The sequence below is a fragment of the Platalea leucorodia genome (assembly GCF_965183815.1).
Source record: "Platalea leucorodia genome assembly, chromosome: 4".
NCBI classification, from domain to species: Eukaryota; Metazoa; Chordata; class Aves; order Pelecaniformes; family Threskiornithidae; genus Platalea; species Platalea leucorodia.
Genome location: NC_138826.1, coordinates 65646175 through 65669227, shown reverse-complemented (window position 1 = coordinate 65669227; position 23053 = coordinate 65646175). Strand labels below are relative to the sequence as shown.

The 23053-nt window shown below is 41.2% G+C and overlaps 2 protein-coding genes across 3 annotated transcripts in view; one reads left to right on the top strand and one right to left on the bottom strand.

Moving 5' to 3' along the window:
• The window catches only part of SYCP3 (synaptonemal complex protein 3), a 14486-nt gene extending 10951 nt beyond the window's left edge, over positions 1 to 3535 (top strand). The window contains exon 8 of the mRNA XM_082310725.1: positions 66 to 3535. Within this exon, the coding sequence (XP_082166851.1) occupies positions 66 to 119 (54 nt within the window). The 3' untranslated portion in view covers positions 120 to 3535. The remainder of the gene's footprint in view (positions 1 to 65) is intronic.
• Positions 4 to 23053, bottom strand: CHPT1 (choline phosphotransferase 1). Of its 2 annotated transcripts, XM_082310722.1 has the most exons (9): positions 22810 to 23053; positions 13270 to 13417; positions 12081 to 12222; positions 8431 to 8515; positions 6710 to 6841; positions 6178 to 6336; positions 4197 to 4322; positions 3554 to 3664; positions 12 to 145 (listed from the first exon to the last, which is right to left on the bottom strand). In XM_082310722.1, exons 1-9 carry the CDS (start codon positions 23050 to 23052, stop codon positions 101 to 103), a joined length of 1191 nt encoding a protein of 396 aa, XP_082166848.1. In that variant the 5' UTR covers position 23053; the 3' UTR covers positions 12 to 100. The 2 variants fall into 2 exon arrangements, with proteins under 2 accessions (XP_082166849.1, XP_082166848.1); XM_082310723.1 differs by lacking the exon at positions 3554 to 3664 and having other exon boundaries at positions 4 to 145.

Here is a 23053-nt window from a genome sequence, read left to right as displayed (position 1 = left end):
AATTGGCTCGAAGGAATCATATTGATATGGCATTTGTTCAGTATTATCTCCTTTTCTTGTAACAGCAACAGCAGGAGATGGCAACTGTTCGCAAGTCTCTTCAGTCCATGTTATTCTGATGGCTCAATGGAGAAACAACTTGTACCTAAGTAACACGATACAAGTATAGGCATTAGCCATACAGATGTTGAGATTTAAATGTTTTAAAGTTCCTATTAAATGCCTTCATGGATTGTTCTAATCTCATGTCTGATAATGTTTAAGAATGTATATTAGTAAATTTACAGGGGGGGGGGGGAGGGGGCAGTATGGACCCCAAACCACTTACTCTCTGTCCAATTAATCTTTAACTACTTAATACTCACTTTCAATAGCATTGGACTGTTTAAATTGTTTCACTTTTTATAATGCCAAGTTGTAACAATGGGCAGAATTAATGAAAAATGCATTACCCAGATTTTACATAACAACTTTAGGCCTTTAGGTACATTGTACAAATACAAGCATTTTTCACAAGCTGCAGACTTTAAGATTTTCATAGTTTCAACATTTAGTCTGCTGACATATCAGCAGTTATAAAAGTTCACAGAGCATGGCATAGCTTATATAAGATTGTTTAATGAAGTGTATTATGGTAAATTAAAGTAAATTTTGTTAACTCTTTTGTTAGGCTAGACATTGTAATATCTTTGTACTAGTAAGAGATTTATGAACTGCTGTAATTTGTCGAAAAAGCAAGTTTCTTTAGTTAAATGATGAGCTGGCTATCACAGCTTTATATGATATCAGCTCAAGTAAGCATAATTAAACATTATGCATTTTGGGGTATGTAGTTCTTGTAGAACCACTGCTAAAGTAATCTAGCTCATTTATTTAGTATAAGTTATTACAAGCCTTTGAGATGGAATATTACTTTTTGCAATTCCAAATGACTAGCAATTTAGGGAGGCCTAAGTTTTCAGGATAAAGCGTTTATCTTTCATGTATCTCATTACAGTAAATCACTATAAATTAAACAATCGGCTCAGTGTGCATGCAGTTTGTTTTTATAGAAAACCATTATGCCTGAATATCCACTTTTTTTCAAATTAGGTAGTTCCTAACATATTCAATGCTTAGATTTAACACAATAGTAGATAAAACAAAAACCATCCACACCCCCACACGCACAAATGTGATGTTTTCATAGCAATGTATTTCAAAACCAGTCCATACAGATTCTTCTCCTCAGCTTACTAGCATTTTTAGTTCAGAATCAAGTCAGTTGATGGTGGTTCTCCAGTTCTAGGAGCCAGATTAGTGATGGCTAATTTACAGAAACTTCAGGTATTAGATTGCAACAGAAGCTGAACAAGCAGCTGGTATGGAGCTCTTTTTGTTCTGCGTCTGTGGGGACTCAGGGAAGGAGCAAACACAGAAGTTACATTGCTAGAATGGTGTATGAGGCAATACAGGCCTCTGGTGGGTAACAGGTGCTAATTTGTACCTGTGCTGCTGAGTCTCAGCCCTCTAAGGATAATTAGATGATTCTATGAAATACAGTTAACAGGTTTTGCCTCCTGTCTTCAATACTAGGTTCTTTGGTAGTATTGCCTCATGTTTCTGGTTTTCTGACCGATTTCTGCATTAGTCTCCTACCATCCACATACCTCAATCATATCCTTATAACTACTTGTACCTACTACTACTACATGACACATTTTTGAGCATTCTGGGAACCAAATCTTCTCACTCTAAAAAAATTGCCTATGTCTTTTCATCAGGTGGTTAATTTGTTGACAGTATTCACACAAACAGAAATGGTCTTTACCACCTTCTCTTCTATTTGCCCACGGCCTGAGTTCAAGCTAAATTCACATGTAGATGCTGTGTCTTTCCCAGCCTCAAACAGGAGTAGTAGGATTCATTTGGAATTGATACTAGTTGCTTAGAGTGCTAGTCCTTTGGCAGTAGCTGTTACAGTTACCCCTCAAGTGTATCAGTATATCCTTCTCAGGCAGGAGTGTGGTAGATGGTATTTTATTCCCTCCAAATTTAGCAGATGATATACCACTTTTAAAGTTCCTTGAACACCTCAGGAAGTCTTCTTGAATTAATGTGCACCTAGGAAGCTGCAGTGGTAATATTTTAAAAAAAAAACAAAAACAAACAAAACCACCCAAAAACCATAGCATTCTCTATTGTGCAGTTCAGGAAAGACTTCATGAACTCACAGCTCAGCTACATGTCAGCAACTGGAAGTTGTAATGGACAGTTACATTCAACAGCTTTTTACAAAAATCATATTCAAAGAGTACCTCTTTAAAGGAGCTTAAGCATATAGGGTTTGTGTGCAAGTCATTATTTGCTCATACAGATAATAAGCTACTTTCATTCAGCTTTTCTCTAACGACAACAGCAGCCCTTCAGCTAGGCACATTATGTTAGCCAGTGGGTCTGTTCTTAAAGAAAGGCTGAGAGTGGGCCTGACTTTCTGTTTTGGAGAGTTTTGCTATACATTAGGGTTTAGTTCCGTGCAGTTTGTTTGGACAAAGTACAGCGATAGCTACAAGACAAATTAGATAGATTATAAGGTAGATGAACACAGCGAGAGCAAACATACTTAGGAGGGAATTACATACGGGTGAGTTGCATTGTCACAGTCAAACAGTCACAGTCATTTAAGTTTATCAGTGAACTTTGTCATTCACTTGTGCAGTTTCACAGATACAAGTTAGGGTAGGTAAAGTTAGCGTCCTCAAAGTACACAACTACCTATAGTCTTGATAATGATGGAGTATCATGAGGCAAACCTTATTATGACCACAAAACCAGAAACTGGCCTTGAAAGAAAATGCAAGCTACAACTGTATTTAGTAACAGTAGGTTATGTACTTAGATACTAGAGAATGCATGAATTCTAAAGGCACTCAGAACAGTATTTTGAAATAGAAGAGAATTTTCCTGAGCTATACCTCCTTCATCCTACTGATCCAGTAGCTTTTTCTTTAGAAATACCAGAACAGAGATTAACGAGTAGTTTTACCTCATGGGTGCCTCATTTTACTAGTCTTAATAATGCAGTACTGTATTTATTGATACCTCTGACTACCACTTCACAGCAGTTCCAAGAAGACTTCAGAAACTAACGCTAGAAGATTAGTCACTTGGTCTAGGGAAAAGTGAAATTCCTCTTCGAATTCTGGTTGGTAGCACCGTGGTTTGCAGTCTACATTCACCAGACCAGAAGTACAGAATTAAGGCCACCTAACAGGAAATGGCAAAAGTTTCAAATGTGGTATTCATGGTATGAAATAACAGCTGCAAGGTCTAGAACACAGGGGGAAATACAGCCTGGTTCAGAAGTATCGATCATAACAGAATCTGCAGGGCTTTGTATTCAGCAATTCTAACATCTGGCAATATCTGGGATAGAGTGAGCTTTCTCATAAAACTATTTTCTTCAAAAGCTTAATCTGTCTTCCCAAAAAAGAAAGGCTGCTTCATTCAGCATTCCCCTAACTGCTTCTCCTCTTGTCCTTGACCTGTTTAATCAGTCATTATGGTTTTGAACCTGTTCAGGAGCTTGATGAGATGAAATTCTGAAGACATGTATATGAAGATGAGCAGCAATCTGTAGGCATACACCAGTGGCATATCTCAGCATATCAAACAAGGATATGAACTTCAAAAGAACAAAACAGAACAGGTTAAAAACAAACAAATATTTTTTTTTAAATTGTCCCTACTATAAATTCAGCTATACTTTAATCAGAATCTATCCAAGTGACAAGTTTAACAAGCATTTTAACATACGGCTATAGAGTGGTCTAGTTTAGAAGGGGGGAAAAAAAAAAAAGAACACAACAAACAAAACAAAGCACAAAATCCCAAAACCCAAAAAACAACCAGCACTGAACACTTACAAAGTCTGATCAACAAAGGTTAGTCTGCAGTTCGCAGCATAACTTTAAACAAACCACCTAAACTAATTCATAATTACAAGAGATCTGTAAATTTACTTTCACATCTCTGTTCTAAGGAAAGAAAGCCAATCAGCTCCCAAAACACACATTTACATGGTATCCTGGCACTCCCTCCGCAGCGACAGCTGAAATCTGAGCAAGTCAGAAATGGCAGAGCGGAATGACAGGGACAGTTCTCAATCTGCTCCTTTAAGTATGCTCCAAATGAAAAGTATAAAACAAAATGCTTACCAATGCTATCCATAGAACAATATATTCATCAATGAAACTGTTGAAGTACTGGTCCAAAAACAGAAGTCCTGGCCCAATAAATGCAGTGTCCTGAAGGCAGATTTCACTTTTTGTCATGTGAGCCACCTATGTAAAAAGAGAAAAAAAAAAAAAAAAAAAAGGAAAAAGAAAAGAGAGACACAAAAACGCATCACTGCAAGATCAGAAAACTGGCGCGATATCCTTGCGCAGCAACACCCTGCTGTCCACAGTTCTTAGGAAGCAATCGGCAGGCAGGCCAAGGGCTTCACAAATGCTTCACGGCCTGCTGCTCCCTGGCAGTTTCTTTCCCAAGGACCAAGGAACCTCTTTCCAGTTTATTCAATCAATATTTAGCACTTTAATCAGCGATAACAGCTATGTGAATTATCAGTTGGTATTTGTTGACTTTATTAGATAAGAAATGTGTACATGTCCTTCAGTGTTCTTTTGTCAGTGACATCTATACCAGTGCATTTCAGCTATTTGCAGGGGTTCCTCACTCTTATTTTTTCAGTGCTGTATTTGAAGGGTAAGACTATGCAAGTGTGTTACTGAAAATGAATATTATTCACACAAAATGTTGTTTTCAAGTCTAACTTGAAAATTTTGGCTTTACTTAGCCAAAAGCTAACTCGAAACTAGGCTTTTGCTTAGGTGACAAGACTTGTTTTCACTATTTAGTAGAGATAGCGATGTGTGCACAGAGACACTTTACAGAAGAGAAGATGGTGGTCTCTTAGCATAATATAAATAATGTTCAACTCTATGCTGGACAGCAAAATTCACACAAAAGCCTGTGAGCATCCCAGTCTAAAGACAGGAGAAACCACAAAGGCTTACAGCCAGAGGAGAGCTGACAAAGGCTTCCGCTCTGAGCCAGCTAAGGATGCACCTCTCCCGCTAAAGGGATCTCCTGCAGGGAGCAATTCCTGGCTCACATCTGGCGTGATGTCCAACAGCTGTGCAGGGTTAGCGCCCATGGAGCAGCTCTGGCACATCCACACAAACTGCACAGACCTTGGCGCATGTCTCCACTGGGCCTCCCACCTGGTCACGCCAAAGGTTTTACTGCAGTTAGCTCACTCTGGAGTGCCCAAAGGACAAGGCCTCCAGAAATAGAAGACTGGGAGAGCTAAACCCACGAACTCCTTTCCCCACCACCTTTACATATTTGCCTCTGGAGCAGACACGTAACGCATCAAGGGAAACATGGCTCGCTCAGAAGTGCCTGTGAGTGAGCTGACATACGTACAGTGATGACTGCTGATGACGAGGACGCAGGGCTCCTCTGAGTGAGCAAGGGAGCCAAGGTGTCTGACAGAATAAAACTGCCTCAAGTTCAATCTTAAGGCTCAGTCTTCTTATCAGTGTTCTCTCTCTTGAACCAAGTTAGTAGCTCACTAGGTGAGAACTGTTTAGCAAGACAGTCTGTAGAATACCTGTTTTCTAGTGTTTGACAAATGTCATGCTGGGAGGGGAGGAGGAAAAAAAAAAATCAGCTGGCTGGACTACTGTTGTTAGCAAATATGTAGTAAGGCAGATTTAATTTTTTTTAATCCATTGATGAAGTTTTTAATTACAAAAGAGATAAAGATAGAAAAGTTGTCTCTTCATTTTAATGATTAAATTCCTATTTCAGATAATTAAACCAGAAGTCATAGCACTGTTAGTAAGGCTTGAAGGACCACAGTTGCAATGTTAAAGACAGTATATTTCTAGGGGTAAGTTAAAACTGGAAGTTCTAACCAATACATTCAACAACAAGCAGGTGTTTGCATCAATGTCATATCTAACGTCTCTGTAGGAGCCTCAGTCTCGTTCAGAGTCTTGGTCGTAACGACACTGGTAATAAACTGGCAGAACAGAATGGGAAAACTTGCAGTGCCCACTGATCCAGCAAGCATTAAGCCAAGAACCAGTTTAGTTTTGGGAGGTTTAGGACTGAAACAAGATTCCTTACCACCAACTTCTGTGAGATTTTAGCATTCACAAATCCAAATGTCAAGACATACAGGCAAGAATGTTTTTCAAACAACCGAGTTGTAGATTTTTTATAGATCATAATGGCCAGTGTGATGAGTAGTCCAATGTGCAGGCCTGGTGAAAGGACACTTGTTCCCTGAAATACAAATGGACAGAAAATTTGTCTTAGGCTTCAGTCACACAGGAAGGTCCAGATTTTATATGTACTGCAAATCCCATTAAACAAAACAAGAGTTGTCAAAACTCAGGGAAAGTCCATTAGCATTATGCAAATACTATTAGTATCCTTTGCAGTGACCATTTTTTTGTAAGAAAATTCATTGCCAGTTCCTGCGACAGAAGAAATCCAGTAACAGGCAGAGAGAAGGTAGATAATGAAGTCTTTGCTTTAGCCATCCAACACTCATGCTTGTCTGCTTAAACAGATAAAACCCTTATGATCACCTGAAATGCAATACATTATGGGCATAAATTCTTCAACCCTCATTCAGATTTCTAAAGCAACTTACTGCTATTGTAGATCCATTCTTTCCAACCCCTCCACCAAAGATGACACGGAAGTAGTTGAAAGAAGAAAGTGCTATTCCACAGAGTATGCCAAAAACTGCAAAGAACTTCACTTCTAAGCCCACCAAAGGGACCTTAGGAAACACAAGAGAAAGATATTAAAAGTTAAGGATAACACCTTTTTTAAAAAGTGATTAAAAAAGCCACTGCTACCTACTAAACAATTGTTTTATTTGAACTATCACTTTCCCGAGAACAAGCTCAGGAGGACCGTGTTCGGAATTTGTTTCCTTACTAAGGAGATGACAAATTTCTTTCGTAATGTTTAAACTTGTTTTCTGAGTACTTAAGTTCTGGTCTTGAAATTCAGCTAAATCTTACGCTGTTTGGCCTTACAATGTTCTTCAAATATTTTTACTACATAAGCAAAAACTTGACACAGACTACTGCATCACCAAGGCGTGGGAGGGGGGAGAAGGACAGTTCCTTCTGTTACACTGGGTAACACAATACTGAACCACAGGAAACACAAACACCATCTGCCTGCTTTGTGTTTTGGTACATGTTATTTGTATGCTGTATCTTTGCATTTAGAATAGTCTCCAGACACAAATTTTAATTAAGCAGTTACCTTTCAGAATCAATTGCAGTTTCAAGGAAACTTCCATAGGCAGCAGAGGATTTAAAAAAAAGAAGTAGTAATAAATTGGAACCATTGACTATATTTTTGAATATAGATTGCTTTGAGATACAGCATAACTGCCACAGATTTTAATACTGAAGAAAAATCAATCACAGTTAAAGTCTAATGCACCTACTTTATTTTCCAACATGAAAATAAGCTGTTTGAAAATAGAACAAAAACATCTTGCAGGATGGGGAAAGGAAACAAAGTTTAGCTAAACAATTCTTAATTGCTGAGTAAACTCGTGAATCAATTTGAATTACTTGGTGGTTTACATTTAGATTAATTTGCATTGGTTATCAATAGCATGGAATGGTCTCAGCTCTTCCATGCAGTGTAACCAAGCAGAACTATACATTTTGGAGTAAAGACCCTAGAAAGGATGAAGATGTTAGTCTAATATACTTTTGATCCCATCCACTAAAGTGCATCTTTAAAGATCAGAATAAAATCCAGAGATGGGGAAATGCTTTTGGACAGAAAACTTACTATTTAAATATAGATATTTACATTTATGTTGGCTCTGACATAACTGTTAAAAATCGGTACATCTCCATCGGCATGTAAATATGGATTACTTAACCAAAACCCCCCTCACTTCATCCCATGGTTTTGTTAGATTAAAGCATTTAATCTTTAAATTTTAAAATAAAGCATCCTATAAATCATTTAACTGAACAGAAATGTGTGTCTTACAATAAAATATACAAAAGAAATAAAACTAGAGAAAACCTATTTGTTAAAGCTTAAGTATCTGCAGAGTATTAGTTCCAGATCAGAAGTTCGTATGTGGCAGATGGGGTCTTTTTTTCCCCTCTATGTAACTGTAAATTTGTGCATAGGAAGTCACACCATTATATCAAAGTTAACTACAACATAAAAATAACCTACATTTGTACAATAAGCTAAACCAGAACATTAGACAACAAGTAGGTGTTGATGGTACTTGCACAAGACAGCTTCAAATACCATAGGAACTGTGAACGGTTAACAGGAACGGAATACTCAACAGGAACTCTGAATACTTAACACAGTTACCTTGTAGTCCCATATTGCTGTTCCACCGTACGCAGATATCAAGAGCAGCATTGTTATGGCTATCTGAACTTCGGTTACATCAACTCTATGAAGGAAAACAAGGGAGATTTAGTTAAAGAAAACGTCGTCTTGCTGTAAGGGGGGGTAGGGGGGAAATCAAAAAACAGTGACTTTAAATTGTCTCCTTAAAAGTACTTCAAATTACATTAACATATACAGAATATGATTTTCCTTGACTGCGAAAGATACTCTATATGGAGGCACACATCTTTGGTTAAGATTTAAAATTAAACCTATACTCCTTATCTAGAGCAAGCTACGTATAATTGTAATGGGGGAAAATCTTTAATGAATACGTTGTTAACTACTTGAGAATTTTGTATAAATGTACAGAGTTGCTGCTGTGTAAGCATCAAATCGAAGTTTAAGGCAAGCTCATAGTAAATGAAATCAAACATTTCCATTAAAAGCATATAATATAAAAGTATGGACTGTGCAGGCTTGGACAGAAGGGATTTCTTTAAGCCATCGTATCATGAAAACTTGACAGATACAGCCCGCAAAGCACACGGGCAGTATTTTGAGGACTGAGTCAGTAGATCGCTAAGCATCTGTCCTGTTTCAGAGGACATATAATTGATATCTTGTTTTTTTCCATAAAAACATTTTTAAAGTAGGTGGCCTTGTATGCCCCCTAAAGTCTATTCTATTCCACCTCTTCCGTTCTCAGACAAGATAGCCAAACTCTTTCTTTCCCTATTTGATTGATGAAATGTTTTGAGAAGACGTAAATATATAAAAAAGTTAAGAAGAGGCTCAAGAGAAAGAAATGGTGTTTTCAATAAAGCTTTGAAGTAAATAAAAGATAAATAAATAAGTGCACATCTAAGGTACTGTTTATGCTACCGAAGGTTTTGAGACAGGTACCTGATCTTTGTACTGAAGTTAGCAGCAAACAGTGACAATGGATGTTTAAAATACAACATTTCCTTAAGCAGTTAGAATAAATTTGCTGTTTTAAGGTATTATGACCAAAGTCAACATGTATCATTACTTGCTTAGCACGTGAACCGCTTGCACAGGAAACTGTATTTTTAAAGGGAGATAGGAATCAGCTCTTGGCTAATGAAAAACATTTATCTGATCTTGATAATTACAGTAACATTAAGCTCCCTTCCTTCACCGGAAAGACAGTGATAAAACATGCTCAGTTTCATCACAAGCCTCAGACTCTTAGTCTTAGAAGAGCCAAAGTTTAAGCTGCAACTAGACGACATGCTAAGGCGCTCGTCACCGTCCAAAGCCGTTGGAATGGGCAGCCCTCTCCTTCCTACACCACCGCACTCCCTCGCTTGTACTAGCCGTTGCGCTCATCGGACTGTAAGGTGAGCCAGCGCAGCTTGCTAGCCTCGTGTAGGTTTTTAATCTTCTGCCCATGTCATGAATTGGCTTGAAGTCAAGTGACAGAGTCTGTGCAGGGGGGAAACAGGACAGCGCTGCGGGGAGTGGGCTTTTCCCTCTCTACCAGGGGTGAGGTGCTGCATCTGCCCAGTCATTGCTGTAGCTGCGCACTGAACTTGCCAGTTGTCATACAAAAGCATCCATATGCAAGTGCAAGTGTTCAGAGCTTGCACGCCTGTACCATTAAAACCCAGATTTCTAAGCTGTACTGTAATTGCTGTTGTTGGTGGCAGGAAGAGGCTCGAACTTGAAGCTGAGTCATTATATGTGCCAAAGTTTAGTACTTAATTTTACAGAGGCTCAGATGGCTGACTGCAACACAGCCCAAATCAGAGTCCAAAGATTTTAATCAGACACTGTGCGGTATTCTACATAACCCGACAGTGGCACAAGACCCAGCTGCTCTGATCCTTCCTGGCCATCAGCACTAGGACTCTCTCATCTGTCATTTGACTTCTAAAATCAAGTGCCACTAACTCAGGAACAGCATCAGTGAAAGCTTCCGTCCATGTTATTAAGTATTATCATATTTAGAGCAATATACTATTGCCTTTATTTATATCACCTCTATGCTTAAGAGAAATAAAATTGCTAGCCTTGAAACAACTCTGACCTGTTCTCACTAAACAGAAATAAGTTATCTTGGAGAAAAGTTGTTTCTATTTAACTTCAAACAGTAAGCACGGAACACCAGGCCATTCCGAACTGCTTGTACTATGCACTATCACTATATTTACATAGAAGCCATTAAGTTTTTAATGAAGAAGTTTTTATGTGGCATGGGAGCCTCAGTGCCTTCCTGATGTAAGGAAATTGTCACATTTTATGCAATAACGAAAGGCACAGAAAAAAAATCATTTATGCAAAATCCCAGAGCTCATGAGATTCATCTCCTTTCATTGTAGTCCACCGTCATGTACGGAAATTATCCTATTTCAGCCATCACTCTGAAGCATCTATTTTTGTTTACAGCACAAGATGTCCTTTAAAAAAAAGTAGGATGGATAGGCAGGTAGAAGAGTTATCATTTGTGTGGTAAAATGCTTTATCAGCGAATAAAAAGAGCTCTTAGCATTACCACAGAGACAGCTTTCTTTCGACACAGACATCGAACAGTAGGCAAGGATAGCTGATCACTAGCCTGGGCGCCCAGTGACGTGCAGATTTGCTAAGGTGCTTCTTGCAGGTCAGAGCTAAGTAGGCCTATAAACAGGTGACTTAACAATTGACTAGGATTATCAGAAGGATAGCCTTCACCTATCACATATTTCCAATTTTGCTGCTATGGAAGTCTCTGATCTTTTCCTCTTTTCAGAAATCATTACTGAAGTGCAGCTCATTGTTTAAAAACAGCAGAAGGCCATGGCTAGGCACCACCACAGCTGCAGGAGGGTGCAGCAATCCCCACACTATTAGGAGTTAAACTGAAATTGTTATCCTCTACATGAACGTCATGACTCCTCCTCCTCCCACGCTGTAGTGAGAACAGATGAAATTTCTACCGAGTCATGAACAGCATCACAGCAATCACTAGAATTGTGACCTAACACAAAACCTAAAAGGACATCAAAACCAATATGAGACAGATTAAAAGCAAAGCCCCCAAATAAACCTGTGGTAATTCTTCAAGCACTGCCATAGCTCTGTGGAACTCCTTGACAAAGGATGCAATGGATGCAGAGAGTTTGTTCGAAGGAAGACTGAAGATGTCTATGGAAGAGAAACCCATTAGCACAGGAATTTCTCTAAAAATGCATGTGGTTCAGAGTCCCCTGGGCTGAAACTGTTCTGCGGCTGGGAGGTTACAAAGGGAGGTACTGTAGATGCTTGCTCTGTTCCTACTCCTACAAAGAGCACTTGTTTACACTGCAGGCAAGACCTCTCTGGCCTGAGCCTGCATGGTGCTTGTACGGGTTCCGAGAACAAATCTGCAGACAAAAGAGCCAAACGCATGCAAACAAAGCATATATAGCGAAAATCAGCTGCTAAAAGAACAAATCCTCTGCTCAGTATTATGCAGAGTTCTAGAGTTCTTGCCAGGTAAAACACAAGTCTGCTAGGGTGGCAGGGAGATGAGGAAGAAGGTGAGAGGAAGAGAGAGCAGGGAAAAAAACCAAGAAGAAATGGAAATCAAGTAGCTAGCAGTCTCAGACATTAAGCCACATGTACTTCTAAAGATGCCTACTTACTTTCCAAACCTTAGTATGCCTGATACATATGTCTGCCAGTGAGCAGAATAGAACATGAACAGTCCCACAAAACAACAGAAAAACAACCAGTCAGGATTTGTTCCTAGTCGGATTGCTATGCAGGATCCAAGGACAACAAAAACTGAAAAGCAGAAATGAACATGTTAGTCATATAGCCTCTTTGCTTGCAGTTAAGAGAAATAAAAAAAAAATCACAAGGCATTTTACATCACTGTAACAAAGTAATGATATGACCGATACTTCACTGAGCAGCTAACCTCAGGGACAGTCCTGGCAGGAGAGACCAAAATACAGGACTCCTTTTCTTCCAAGCGAGGGCCCCGCCTTCTAGCCTACAGTGGTCGTTCTCCCTTCTTCTGGCCTTGTCATCTCCTGTTCTTTGCGACACTGACAGCTTCACCTGAAGGGCCCAGCTCAGACAGGCTGGTAGCGGCACTTCTCTGGGAAGTGAGGTGTAAAGAAGGTACCAAATCCCAGGACAAATGTTTCAGCCATTAAGTTTCTACAGAAGTACAGGCATTGCCATCAACAGCAGCTAAGTTACGGGAAGTAAAACTGAGCAAGGCTTATTTTTTAAGGACTCCAACTTTTTTAAAACTCATTCTTCTAAGGAATATAAATTATCCTTCTCCTACGTGCCAGGCTGGAGGCCCTATTACCAAACTGATATTTTGGCACCTCACTCCTAGAGCAGAATCCTTAGTTTCACATGCCAGCATCAGTCTTTTAGGTCCTTAAAATCCTTTATTAGGCATCACCTGTACCTTATTGGAAAACACAGGCTATGTATAGTAAAGAATCTCTAAGCATGCTCTTACAGAATTCTTTGTTCACCACCTAGCTCATTCAAAGAACATTGTACGTGAAGATGTCCAGTAAGTAAGAGCAGAATGCATGCTACCCAACGTCTGCCAAAGGTACTTCTGAAATATCCTCCCTGATACTGGGCAGGGGTGCAAAGGTCAGGGGCAGCCTTGGCTGCAGCGACCAGGAGATGGTGAAGTTATCCTAAAAGAAGGGAGGATGTTGACCCTTCTCTGAGCAGGGGGTTGGGCTAGATGATCTCCAGAGGTCCCCTCCAACTTCAACAAATCTGTGATTAATCAGCTCCTCTTGAAAACAGGTAACTTTTTTAAAACTAGGATGGGTAACAGTAGGTTAAGGCTACCTGTGGAAATAGAGTCGCAACCATGATCAAAGAGTTCTCCTAGAGGAGAACTACTGTTTGTTCTTCTGGCTTGCTTCCCATCAATGGCATCCAGAGACTGGTAGATAAAAAGTCCTAATGCACCCAGGATGTATGCCCAAAAAGGTGCCTGCAAGAGATTCACATAAAAGGTCACGAGGCAGTTCCCAATTTCTTAGCTGATAATCTATTTCATTAAAGGTAAAATATTGTTCAGCACACAACCATACTACGTTGTGCTATTTATTACTTAGTTAATGGACAAACCAAATTCTGTGCACTAGTCCTACATGAACTGTAGTAACTACTATAATGAACTACTCTGGATAGACCAGTGAAACACAGGTCCTTCTGTTTATTTAAACAAAACACTTTAACCTCTCTTCTGCATCAGTTCACTTATTTTTCCACCTTAAAACCACAGTATTTCTAGAATTGTTTGTATTCTTTGTGCTGAAAAATATTATGAAAATAAAATTAATCTTTAAAAAAGAAAATAGTAGTAAGGCACTTACTAAAGTTCTCAGCAGTTTATGTGATAGATGCTTAGATGATTTGCTCAGATTTACAACACATAGATATAAAAACCTATTACATTTTACTAAATAATACTTCAGCTTATAGGGAAAGAGATTTTTTCCAACATACAAAAATTGACTACATAGGCACTTCGGGCAAGGGTTTGAAAAAATTAAGTCATTCACTAAATATGAAGGAGCAACTATCTACTTAATATAGACTATCAGAGTTTCAAAACAAGCTGTGAATCAGTTACATTAACACCAGTCTAAGGTTCAAAGGAACCTAATTATTTGTAACACCTTTTGAACAAAGTACACATAACATTTTTCCCTCAAGTAGTTTCCAGTGGTATCCTTAACATTCAGAAGCACTGTTCACAAAAAGAGAGCCAACGTTAGGTATAAATGCTGGAAATGCAACTTGCAGGTTAAACAAGCAAAGAGCTACAGGCAGCCACAGAGCTGAATCCTTTCCCACTCCCAGGTAAGGGACAGCTGCTGTGGCTCTACAGCTCTGCAATTCCTCTCCTGCAATGCAAATAGGTAATACACTTAATCATGTTGGTGTAAGTCGAGTAAAGGCTATTAAGCAGACTTGGACAACAGATCAAATCTCAGTGAGCTGAGATTTGTCCACACTCACATAAACCCAGTGTCACTGCTGGGGAAAAAGGGGAAATGACGGTTGCCAGTCAGTTCATAGGCAGGGACAGGAGAAGGCAGCAATAAGAACACAGATCAGGTGAGCTGCTCCTCTAGGCGTTCTGTTTTCTCATCATCGTTATACTCATTGACTTGAACTAGGAAAAAAGTTATGCCTCCAGTTAGACTGATGACAAAACACATCCTTCCCAAGAACCAGGATGCTTAAGGGAAGTTCAGTTCTGAACAGCTTTTTTGCTGTTATTTAAGACTTCCTCATGTATTCAAGGCTGGCTGATACACTACGTTATTGCTTAGTTTTGTGCTTTTAATATGGAAACAATACTGTCAGCAAATTTATGATTTCCCTGCTACCCGGTATTTGCATAATTTCATTAATAAAACATTCCACCATTTAAAGTCAAACGGTTGGCTGCTTCGCCCAGCTTTGAAGCAAAAGACAGTCAAAGAATTAGGGACTCCAGCTATAGCTGAGAAGTCTGGATTTGTATGTACATAGAAATGTAGAAAACTTAGAAAATTCTTCAAAACTGGCAGGGCTGTCTTTCCCCTTAATCCAAGGAAACTAAGAAAAATTGTAATTACAGATGAATGTTGGAAGCCTCGAGCAGATGAAAGAGGATGAGTAGATATTCTCATTCCAATGGACATTTAACATACTGGTATCTGATACACCCCCAAAGAGCACACTATAACAAGCAAGTGATTACAGCAATACATGTTTGATGTTTACCAATGGAATTAGTCAAGTTATTTCAGGTTTCTTCTCCCTTGTTAGTCCAGTTAAACAAAGGAATTTTGTGTTGGGGGATGGGGTTAAAACAGAAAGTGAGTTCTTAGCCATCTTTTGAAAAAGTTTCTCTCCTCTGACAAAGGGGGAAGGACAGAGCCTGTGGACAACAGGAGGAGTCTACTGCCACCCTGGGTTCATGGATCACTGAGAGCCTTGTGGAGGAACAGAGAGCTCAAGGGCTTCTCCTGGCGCAAGCTCACTTGGTCAGACGTTCTGCAGGGAGGCAGCGGCTACCTGTCGGCCCCTGTTCTCGCTCTCCGCCTTTCCAAATCGAGGTCTGTCAGCCATTGCTCAGGTATTTCAGGACATAAAAGCGCAGTTAGGTCCCTGTTGAAGCTAAGATCATTTTACTTGTGACATAATCCACATAGTAAAGCTAGCACAGTAGCTATACTGACTTTTTCAGAATAACTTTGTGGTACAGAGAATAACAGATATTGCTAAACGAGGCAGCTCCTGACACAAACCTGTGAATGGAGCATCATGAGCAGAAAGGCCAGGAGAAACCACCAGTTTCACTGCAGTCCTTTGAAGTAGTATTTTAAAGACATCTCCGATTTTATCACCGATATTATTGTGAAATGCCACAAAGGTAATTTGCAGTGTTTTACAAGGCGTCATTGCTGTGACATACTTCTACTAGTTACAAAAAGATACCTTGAGATCTATCAAAACTTGCCATGCTAATCCCTGGATTTTAGGGAGTAAATCAGGCCACACCTGGCAATTCCGTCCAGGACACCACTGTTTTTTTCGGTTGCATTAGGCTCCTCCCTCCTTTTGCAACCATCTACTTATAACTGAAATAGATTTTAGTTTGCTTTAAAGTCATCAGGTTCTCAATATCACAGACAAAAGTAGATTGTATCCAATGCTAAATATGCAAGCTAAATTCCTTACCCACTCTGCATTCACACACACCCCGCTCCCAGCGTGGGGCACATCACCAATTAAGTCAAATGCCGGAGCATGGGCAGTTTCATATTTAATTGGATCATTTCCATAATTGAAACACCAGTCAGGAACAGAAACCTGTTATGGCACTATTTTTTTATCATTAGCCATATTATCACAATCTTTTGAAACGCAAGCTCCATGAAATACAGCCTCAATTCTAACCAAAACAGAAGGCTTGCATGCTGGTTACTGCAATCATTTTATGAAAGTTTCCATAACCCACAGAACATGAGGCAAGAATTGTTGTTCAAGGTAACATCATCTACATTTACCTTACCTCAAAACAAGTTTAACACATTAAATATAAAAATAAATAAATAAATAAATCAGCTTCAACTCAAACCTCTCTTATCAGGTTTTTTTGACAAAGCAATGGCTTTTGTTGAGTTTCAAGTTATTGTAGAGGTATAGTTATTAAGACTACTGATCCAAGTCTGTTTGCATTAGCTCCTGCTGGGACAAATCAAAGCAACGATCCCCTCAGACTCCAAAACTAGAACGCTCTGCTCATGGACAATCTGGAAAGAGGGGGAGAAGTCTTCATCCTCTTCCCAGTATGGATATCTGTATCCATTAACACCTGTAGCGGATGCATTTGTATCCCCACAGCTGCAAAGAAGGGAAGAAGATCCTAGTAAAACAGGGGAACAGGTGTCTAAGAGGGCTTAGAAACACAATCTGCAGCATTTCATCCCTAGGCTGTCAGTTCAAATCAAACCCAAAGTGGTAACAACCAAAGATCACTCATGATCAACTATGCATTTAGCAGATTGAATGAATGCTCTAATGTTTTAATGGGTAAAATACAGTTTTCCAAATCACCAAAGGTACACAGAAGTTTCTGAAGTTCCTAATAACCACAGATTCTCTCTGCTATCCACCCTCTCAATGCAGTTACAGCTGCCATCTCCTCCACCTTCTCACATGCCTGGCTCTTCATCCAGGGATGTCCCCTGCCAGCTTCCCACGCTGGACCCAAGTAGTTTGCAAATTGGAGAAGTGGGAGCATTTGAGAATGCTGACACGGCTGACAGACTCAGCAGAAAGGTCAGGAGGCTCCCAATAATCATCAGCTTTTCACTGATGAGGTGTTTATTATCTCTGCCCAAAGTTATATCCTGTCCAAGCAAATGTATTGTTTGGCCAGAGCTAGATGCTATTCTCACAGAACTAGAAGAGAACACAAACCAGGGGGTGGGGGGAGCAAAAAAGAAGGCTTCTCTGCTTCAACTAAAAAGGATGTCCGAAAGATGATACAACCCCAGAATCTTGTCACACACAGATTTGGTACAGCAGGTCTGGTCATCTACTGAACCAGAGGGTGTCAAAACAAAACAATGTGCATACAGCATTTGACAGGTATGTACAGCATGCCTCTCCTTCAGGAAAAAGTGTAGGTGGAACAGCAGTCCTCATTCTTCTGCTCCTGTGATTCCGCACCACAGAAGAGCATGGCCAGCTGCAGAAGACTAGATGTGCCAAGAAGATCCCTTGCCACTTCTTTCAAGCAAAGCTCTCAAGCCCAGAGAGTTCAACAGCCCAAGCTTATGCAACATTTAAAGCTTCAGCCCCCCTTAATTACTCATCACATTTAGTCATAACCTCGCTTCCTCAATCCAGCAACACAGCAACTAATTTTGCCCTAGTTTACACAGCCCCTCTCTGGAACAGATTCAGAACAGAGAGAGACATTTTTACTGGACTTCCTCCCTCTTCCTCCCAAATATGGATCGTTTCCCTCACTTCTGTTTTGCACAAAGCACTATGTACAATAGCAGAAGAAGGGAAGGGGCTGTTTAAACCTGTATTACAGCAGGAGGAGAGGGCAGGGAGGAAAATAAAATAAAATAAAACAAAATAATCATGCTATAGCCCAAGTGCACTTCATGCACACCAGGGACTCCCTGCATTCCTTTAGCATCCTCCGCTCCCCAACAAGCTCCCTCTGAAAGAGCTCCTGTCCTTCTGTGTTGGGGTTCCGGAACCTTCGCTGTCTTCCTTTATGCCAAATACCTCTTTCTCCCGTTCACTACTGAGTGCTCCGTTCTTCACTCGTGGGTATGGGCTAGATTGCCTGCCCCACTCAGTGCTTCGCACCTCTCCTCTACCAGGTCAGGGGCTTAATGCTTCTTCCTTCACGTCCCCAGTTCACACCAGCTGTTCCAGTTCCCGCTCTTTTCTACATCTTTATTCTCTCCCCCACAAAGCCCAGTTGTGCCCTTGCTATTTACATAATTCCATGCCTGTCAATATCTTCCCTTCATTTCTCCCTCTGACAGGAAAAAACTCAAGACAACGCCTCTTTCAGTTTAAAAGATGGGATTTGGGGGTTTGCTGGGGGTTTTTTGTGTTTGGTTTTTTTTGTTGTTGTGTCGGGTTTTTTTTGTTTGTTTTTTTGTTTTTGTTTTTTTTAAGGAAGTTTTAAAAAGAGAGATTGAGAGAAGCAGAGACAGCACCTCACCAACATTACTCTCCCTCCAAGCAGTTAATAGTAGAAGTAGCTGGAGCCACCTAGACCCTCCCCTGCTTTTTGGTCTCCCTGTATGCATAGCTTTCTAAATAGCATGTTTCAGCAAGGTATAGCACCCTTTTATAAATGCACTACATCATTTTTCAAGCAATTCTGCAGAGCTAGCCATCACAAGCCTCCCTTCCCTCCCTAGCTCTGCTCTCTACATGCAAACACTTGAGCTCCTGCCCCCTTTCGCCATCACTGCCCAAACTGCAAATCCATAATCCATGCTTTTTTCTTCCTGTATTCCTCTATTCCCAGTAACCTGCAGGAAACTACAGACAACAGAAATAAAAGCCTTCAAAAAACCCAAATAAATGAGATGTGATGGAACCTAAGAAGCTGAGAGCATGCAGGACAAGTCTTTATCACCAGATGAAATCTATTCTGATCAGTTTCGGGGACTCTTTGCTTAGATCCTGCTGTAACTGCTACAAGATTTTTTTTAAATAGATCTAAATTAATATAAATAAATATTAAATAAATATAAATTTATATACATAAATATAGATATAATAATTACTGTTAGCATGAACTTCTGTCCTAAAATTCTAGCTTCCCATGGTATTTGAGAGACCTGTGGCTGAGGTCAAAGAATTACCAAAGCTAGGCCCCTCCATGAGCAACCATGAAAGCAGCAGGATCAGTTTCCTTCTTCCTTTTTAATAAGGTAGAGAATTATGTTTAGCCAGTTTTCTTCCTAGCGTTGATGCAAGGAAAAAATTAACATGTCAGTTTTCCCCAGAACTGGAAGGGGTAACGAGAGGTTCATGTGCAAAACCTAATGAAGTAACTGTAGCTACTTCAGAGAAGTCAGCTTGCAGTAGAGCAAAACAGTTCAATGTCAAAGGGCGGGGATAAAACGGAAATCCTCACCTAAGAAGTGCTCCTTTTACACTCTAATGCAGCATATACACACTGTTCATACTTCAAGTCAGCAAAACTTTTCATTCCTAAATATTTTATAATTAGTGTCAAAAAAAAAGAAAAAAAGAAAAAACAAAACAGCCTGCAGTCACAGTGAATATTTCAGCCCTCCACAGAACATGAAATGTGCGGGTAGTCTCCTCCCCACCACCACACCTGGTGTAGCAGTCATGTATATTATTTCTATAGATTACTGTCCTAAGTTACACAGAGTAGGAAACTGGACAAGCACTCTACAAAGATCTACACACATGGATTTTAGTTACAACAGCACTTGAGGGGTGCAGTCTACTAATGGCTTGGCTGCAAATAAGGCTTATGTTGAAATGTCCATTTTCAGGATCAGTGACACAACCCATGTTCCTACCAGTCAAGATTACTGAAGCAGACAATATTTTGTAAAGCCACAACATATTGTGCTGGTCAGTAACAAACTGGCTTTTAGTGGCTGCTGATGAAGATAAAAAGAATAGTGTATAAGGAAATAACAGCTACACAGTAAGCAAACAAGGGAGCATTGTATGGTTTTAGATGTTAATTGCATTGTGTGTGTGTGTGTGGAAAGTATTATTAAATTGTGGAATTCACTGCAACAGGACATAATGGAAGCTGAAAGTACAAACACGTTCAAAACATGTAATTCAAAAGGCAAAATCATGAGTTGGAAGGTGTCTGTGGGGAAATAGATCCATCATTTGCTGTTCTAGCAAGTAACCTGAGTAGAACACCTTGCCAAGAAACCCATAAACCACAATCTTTTGGCAGCTGGAAGGGTATACTGGGGAAAAACCTCTTTTCTAAGCATCTGCTAGCAGCTACTCTCTGAGGGATTTCAGCTAGCAGTCTTACTTGTTTTGGACGGTTTGTACAAACACCAAGACTTCAGTGTTTTCAATAAAGGACTAATAGAAATGGGCCACTTAAGACTGGTTAGGGAAAAAAATACAACCACACAAACCAACTCATAAAAAAACCCCCCAACACCTAAAACCAAAACCTGCTTGTTATTTTATCTGAGTCTTCTATCCACTGCTCCTACACTTCCACCAAGAGAATATAACAAGTTCTTGTTAGTCCATCAGGTAATCAAGACTTGTTCATGAAAGGAAGAGGTGGCTTGGCAGTATAGAGAGGTGATGTTGAAGTGCACTATGTTATTAGTTCAGCCTGTGATTCAATCACCGTTAACATCATTTTCAGTTCCACCTTCCTCCTAGCCCTTCCAGCCTACACATCCAAGTCAAAAGTACAAAGTAGATATTGCAACAGTACATATAGCACCTATTAGTGTTGCAACAGTTTTAGCTTTTTAAAAAAAGCCATCCAAGCACATGACAAGTTAGGTGGAAGACAAGCTGAGTCATTGAACAAGCAGAAGAGAGATAATGATGCCCTAAGTGATGCCGTAAGAGAAAGTGAGGGCTGTTCTCGCAGTGCAGAGGCAACAACAACAACAACAAAAAAAACCCAATAGGATAAGGAGTCTGGATTTACACTACGTATTTATAAAGGATATACAGATATCTGAACAAGGAATTTTAGTCCAAACTGTAGGTTCTTATAAAATTCAGCTTCCACAATTAAAAAAAAACCAAAACAGTAAAGTTCCTAAAACTCAACCGAAGCTTTCCTGGAAGGAATAATTCTCTGGATGCCTGTAAAACAACCTTTTCCTTTTTGTACAAGAGTCCTTAAGGGAAAAATAACTTAAAATTTACTTTCTGCTTTTTTTCTGAATAGCAAAGAGAAAAAGCTAAAACGAACATCCAGACACATAGCTTTAACTCTGAAAGTGCCACTAGAAGACAATCTGTGGTTTCCAACCATTCACTCTCATCTCTGTCCTCCCTCCTCCTGCTGCCTGCAACGCCACAGAGTGCCTCTACCTGGTGATGCAAATCAGGGAACTGATTAGGGTTACACTAAAGCAAAGTTAATTTTGATCTGGATCAAAATCAAATCAATTCCCGATATGTCTGCCCCAAACTCCTCTGGTACCACAAAGGGCAAAGCAACTACAGAAAAAGAAGGGTGTTTCCATCAATAGGAACACTCACCAAAGTATATCTAAGTTATTAAAAAAACCCAACCAATTGCCACCTCTGCCATTAGGATTTAAGCCCATCAGAATGCAAGAAAAACAACAGCCACCCTTCAAGATATTTTACGTACACAAAGCAATTTTCTGCTGATGTCTCCCACCCTAACTACCCTGAAGACTCTGCACTGGGATACTTATAACAGACTGGGAAGCTCAGACAGAGCTCCTTAAATCGTCAGTGAAACTGTAGGCAACCCAGGTCAAGCGACAGCAGCATCAGGCCACGTTAACCAGCCTGTTTTACCTCCAGATGCTAAAGCAATTAAACGTTTCCCACGCGAGGACAGAAGGCATTTGGGCTACTGTCAGCTAGCACATCTGCAACACAACCGAACCTCGACTCCGAACGAAGCGATGCTGAAGGGGTGTCAGCCATGCCTTGCGCCCAGCTCTGCCCTGCTCCTGGGCACATCCCGCACCCTCTCTCCTGGCTGGCGGCTGTTTCCACCTCCACGGCCCCTCGGCGGCCTTCCTCTTCAGAAGGGAGTTGATGCAGCTTACGTCTCCTTCCCAGCAAGCTGCCCGAGCAGAGACACAGGCTTGGGACGTAAGATGGTCCCTGGAGGAGGCTGGGGCCTGGCCGAGGCCAAGCACCCGGTCAGAGCCCCATCCCCACGGAGACCTCTGGTCCGCGAAGGGCCGGGGAGGAGAGGGGAGCCCGCTGAAACTCGCCCTTTCACAAACTCCCCCCGGCATTTCGGCAATCAAACCTTAACACCCATCTCCAGCCCCACACCTGCTACCCCAAGGCGTGACCCCGCGTACCGCCGCCACGGAGCCCCAGGTGGCAGGGCACCGCACCCTGCGGCAGCCACCGGCCCGACAGCTCCGGGCGCTGTCAGGAGGTACCGGGGTGGCTCCCCCACACCGGCCCGCCCGGGGCCGGGCTGCGGCGCCCGCAGGGCGAGAGGGCCCGGGGGCCCCGCGGGGCGGCGGCCGGGGCAGGGCCGCCGGGCTGAGGCGAGGCCGTGCCGGGAGGAGACGGTGGCAGGCGGGGGAAGGGGTCAGGCTGTAAGGGGGAGGCGGCGGCGGCCGTGGCGGGCGGTACCTGCTCGGTGGCGCTGGGGCAGCAGGCGATGAGCGGCAGCGCCGTCAGGCAGTTCAGCAGGAGGCCGCCCAGGGTGATGGCGTTGGGGGCCAGCCCCAGCGGGACCTGCTCCACCAGCCAGGCCCAGTAGGGCTGCAGCCACGGCTCCAGCAGCGAGCGCCCGGCCGCGCTGTAGCGGTGCTGCTCCAGGCGCTTCAGCTGCGCCGGGCTGAGGGGCGCGGGCAGAGCCCAGGGCACAGCCATG

Bases quoted from the DNA above. Each gene is read 5' to 3' on its own strand.
- CHPT1 (XM_082310722.1), bottom strand. From the start codon at position 23,052: ATGGCTGTGCCCTGGGCTCTGCCCGCGCCCCTCAGCCCGGCGCAGCTG. The intron at 12,223-13,269 runs GTAGCCTTAACC...TCTGCTTTTCAG, and splicing joins TTGCGACTCTATTTCCACAG to TTTTTGTTGTCCTTGGATCC. The intron at 4,323-6,177 runs GTAAGGAATCTT...CTTTTTACATAG, and splicing joins AAATCTCACAGAAGTTGGTG to GTGGCTCACATGACAAAAAG.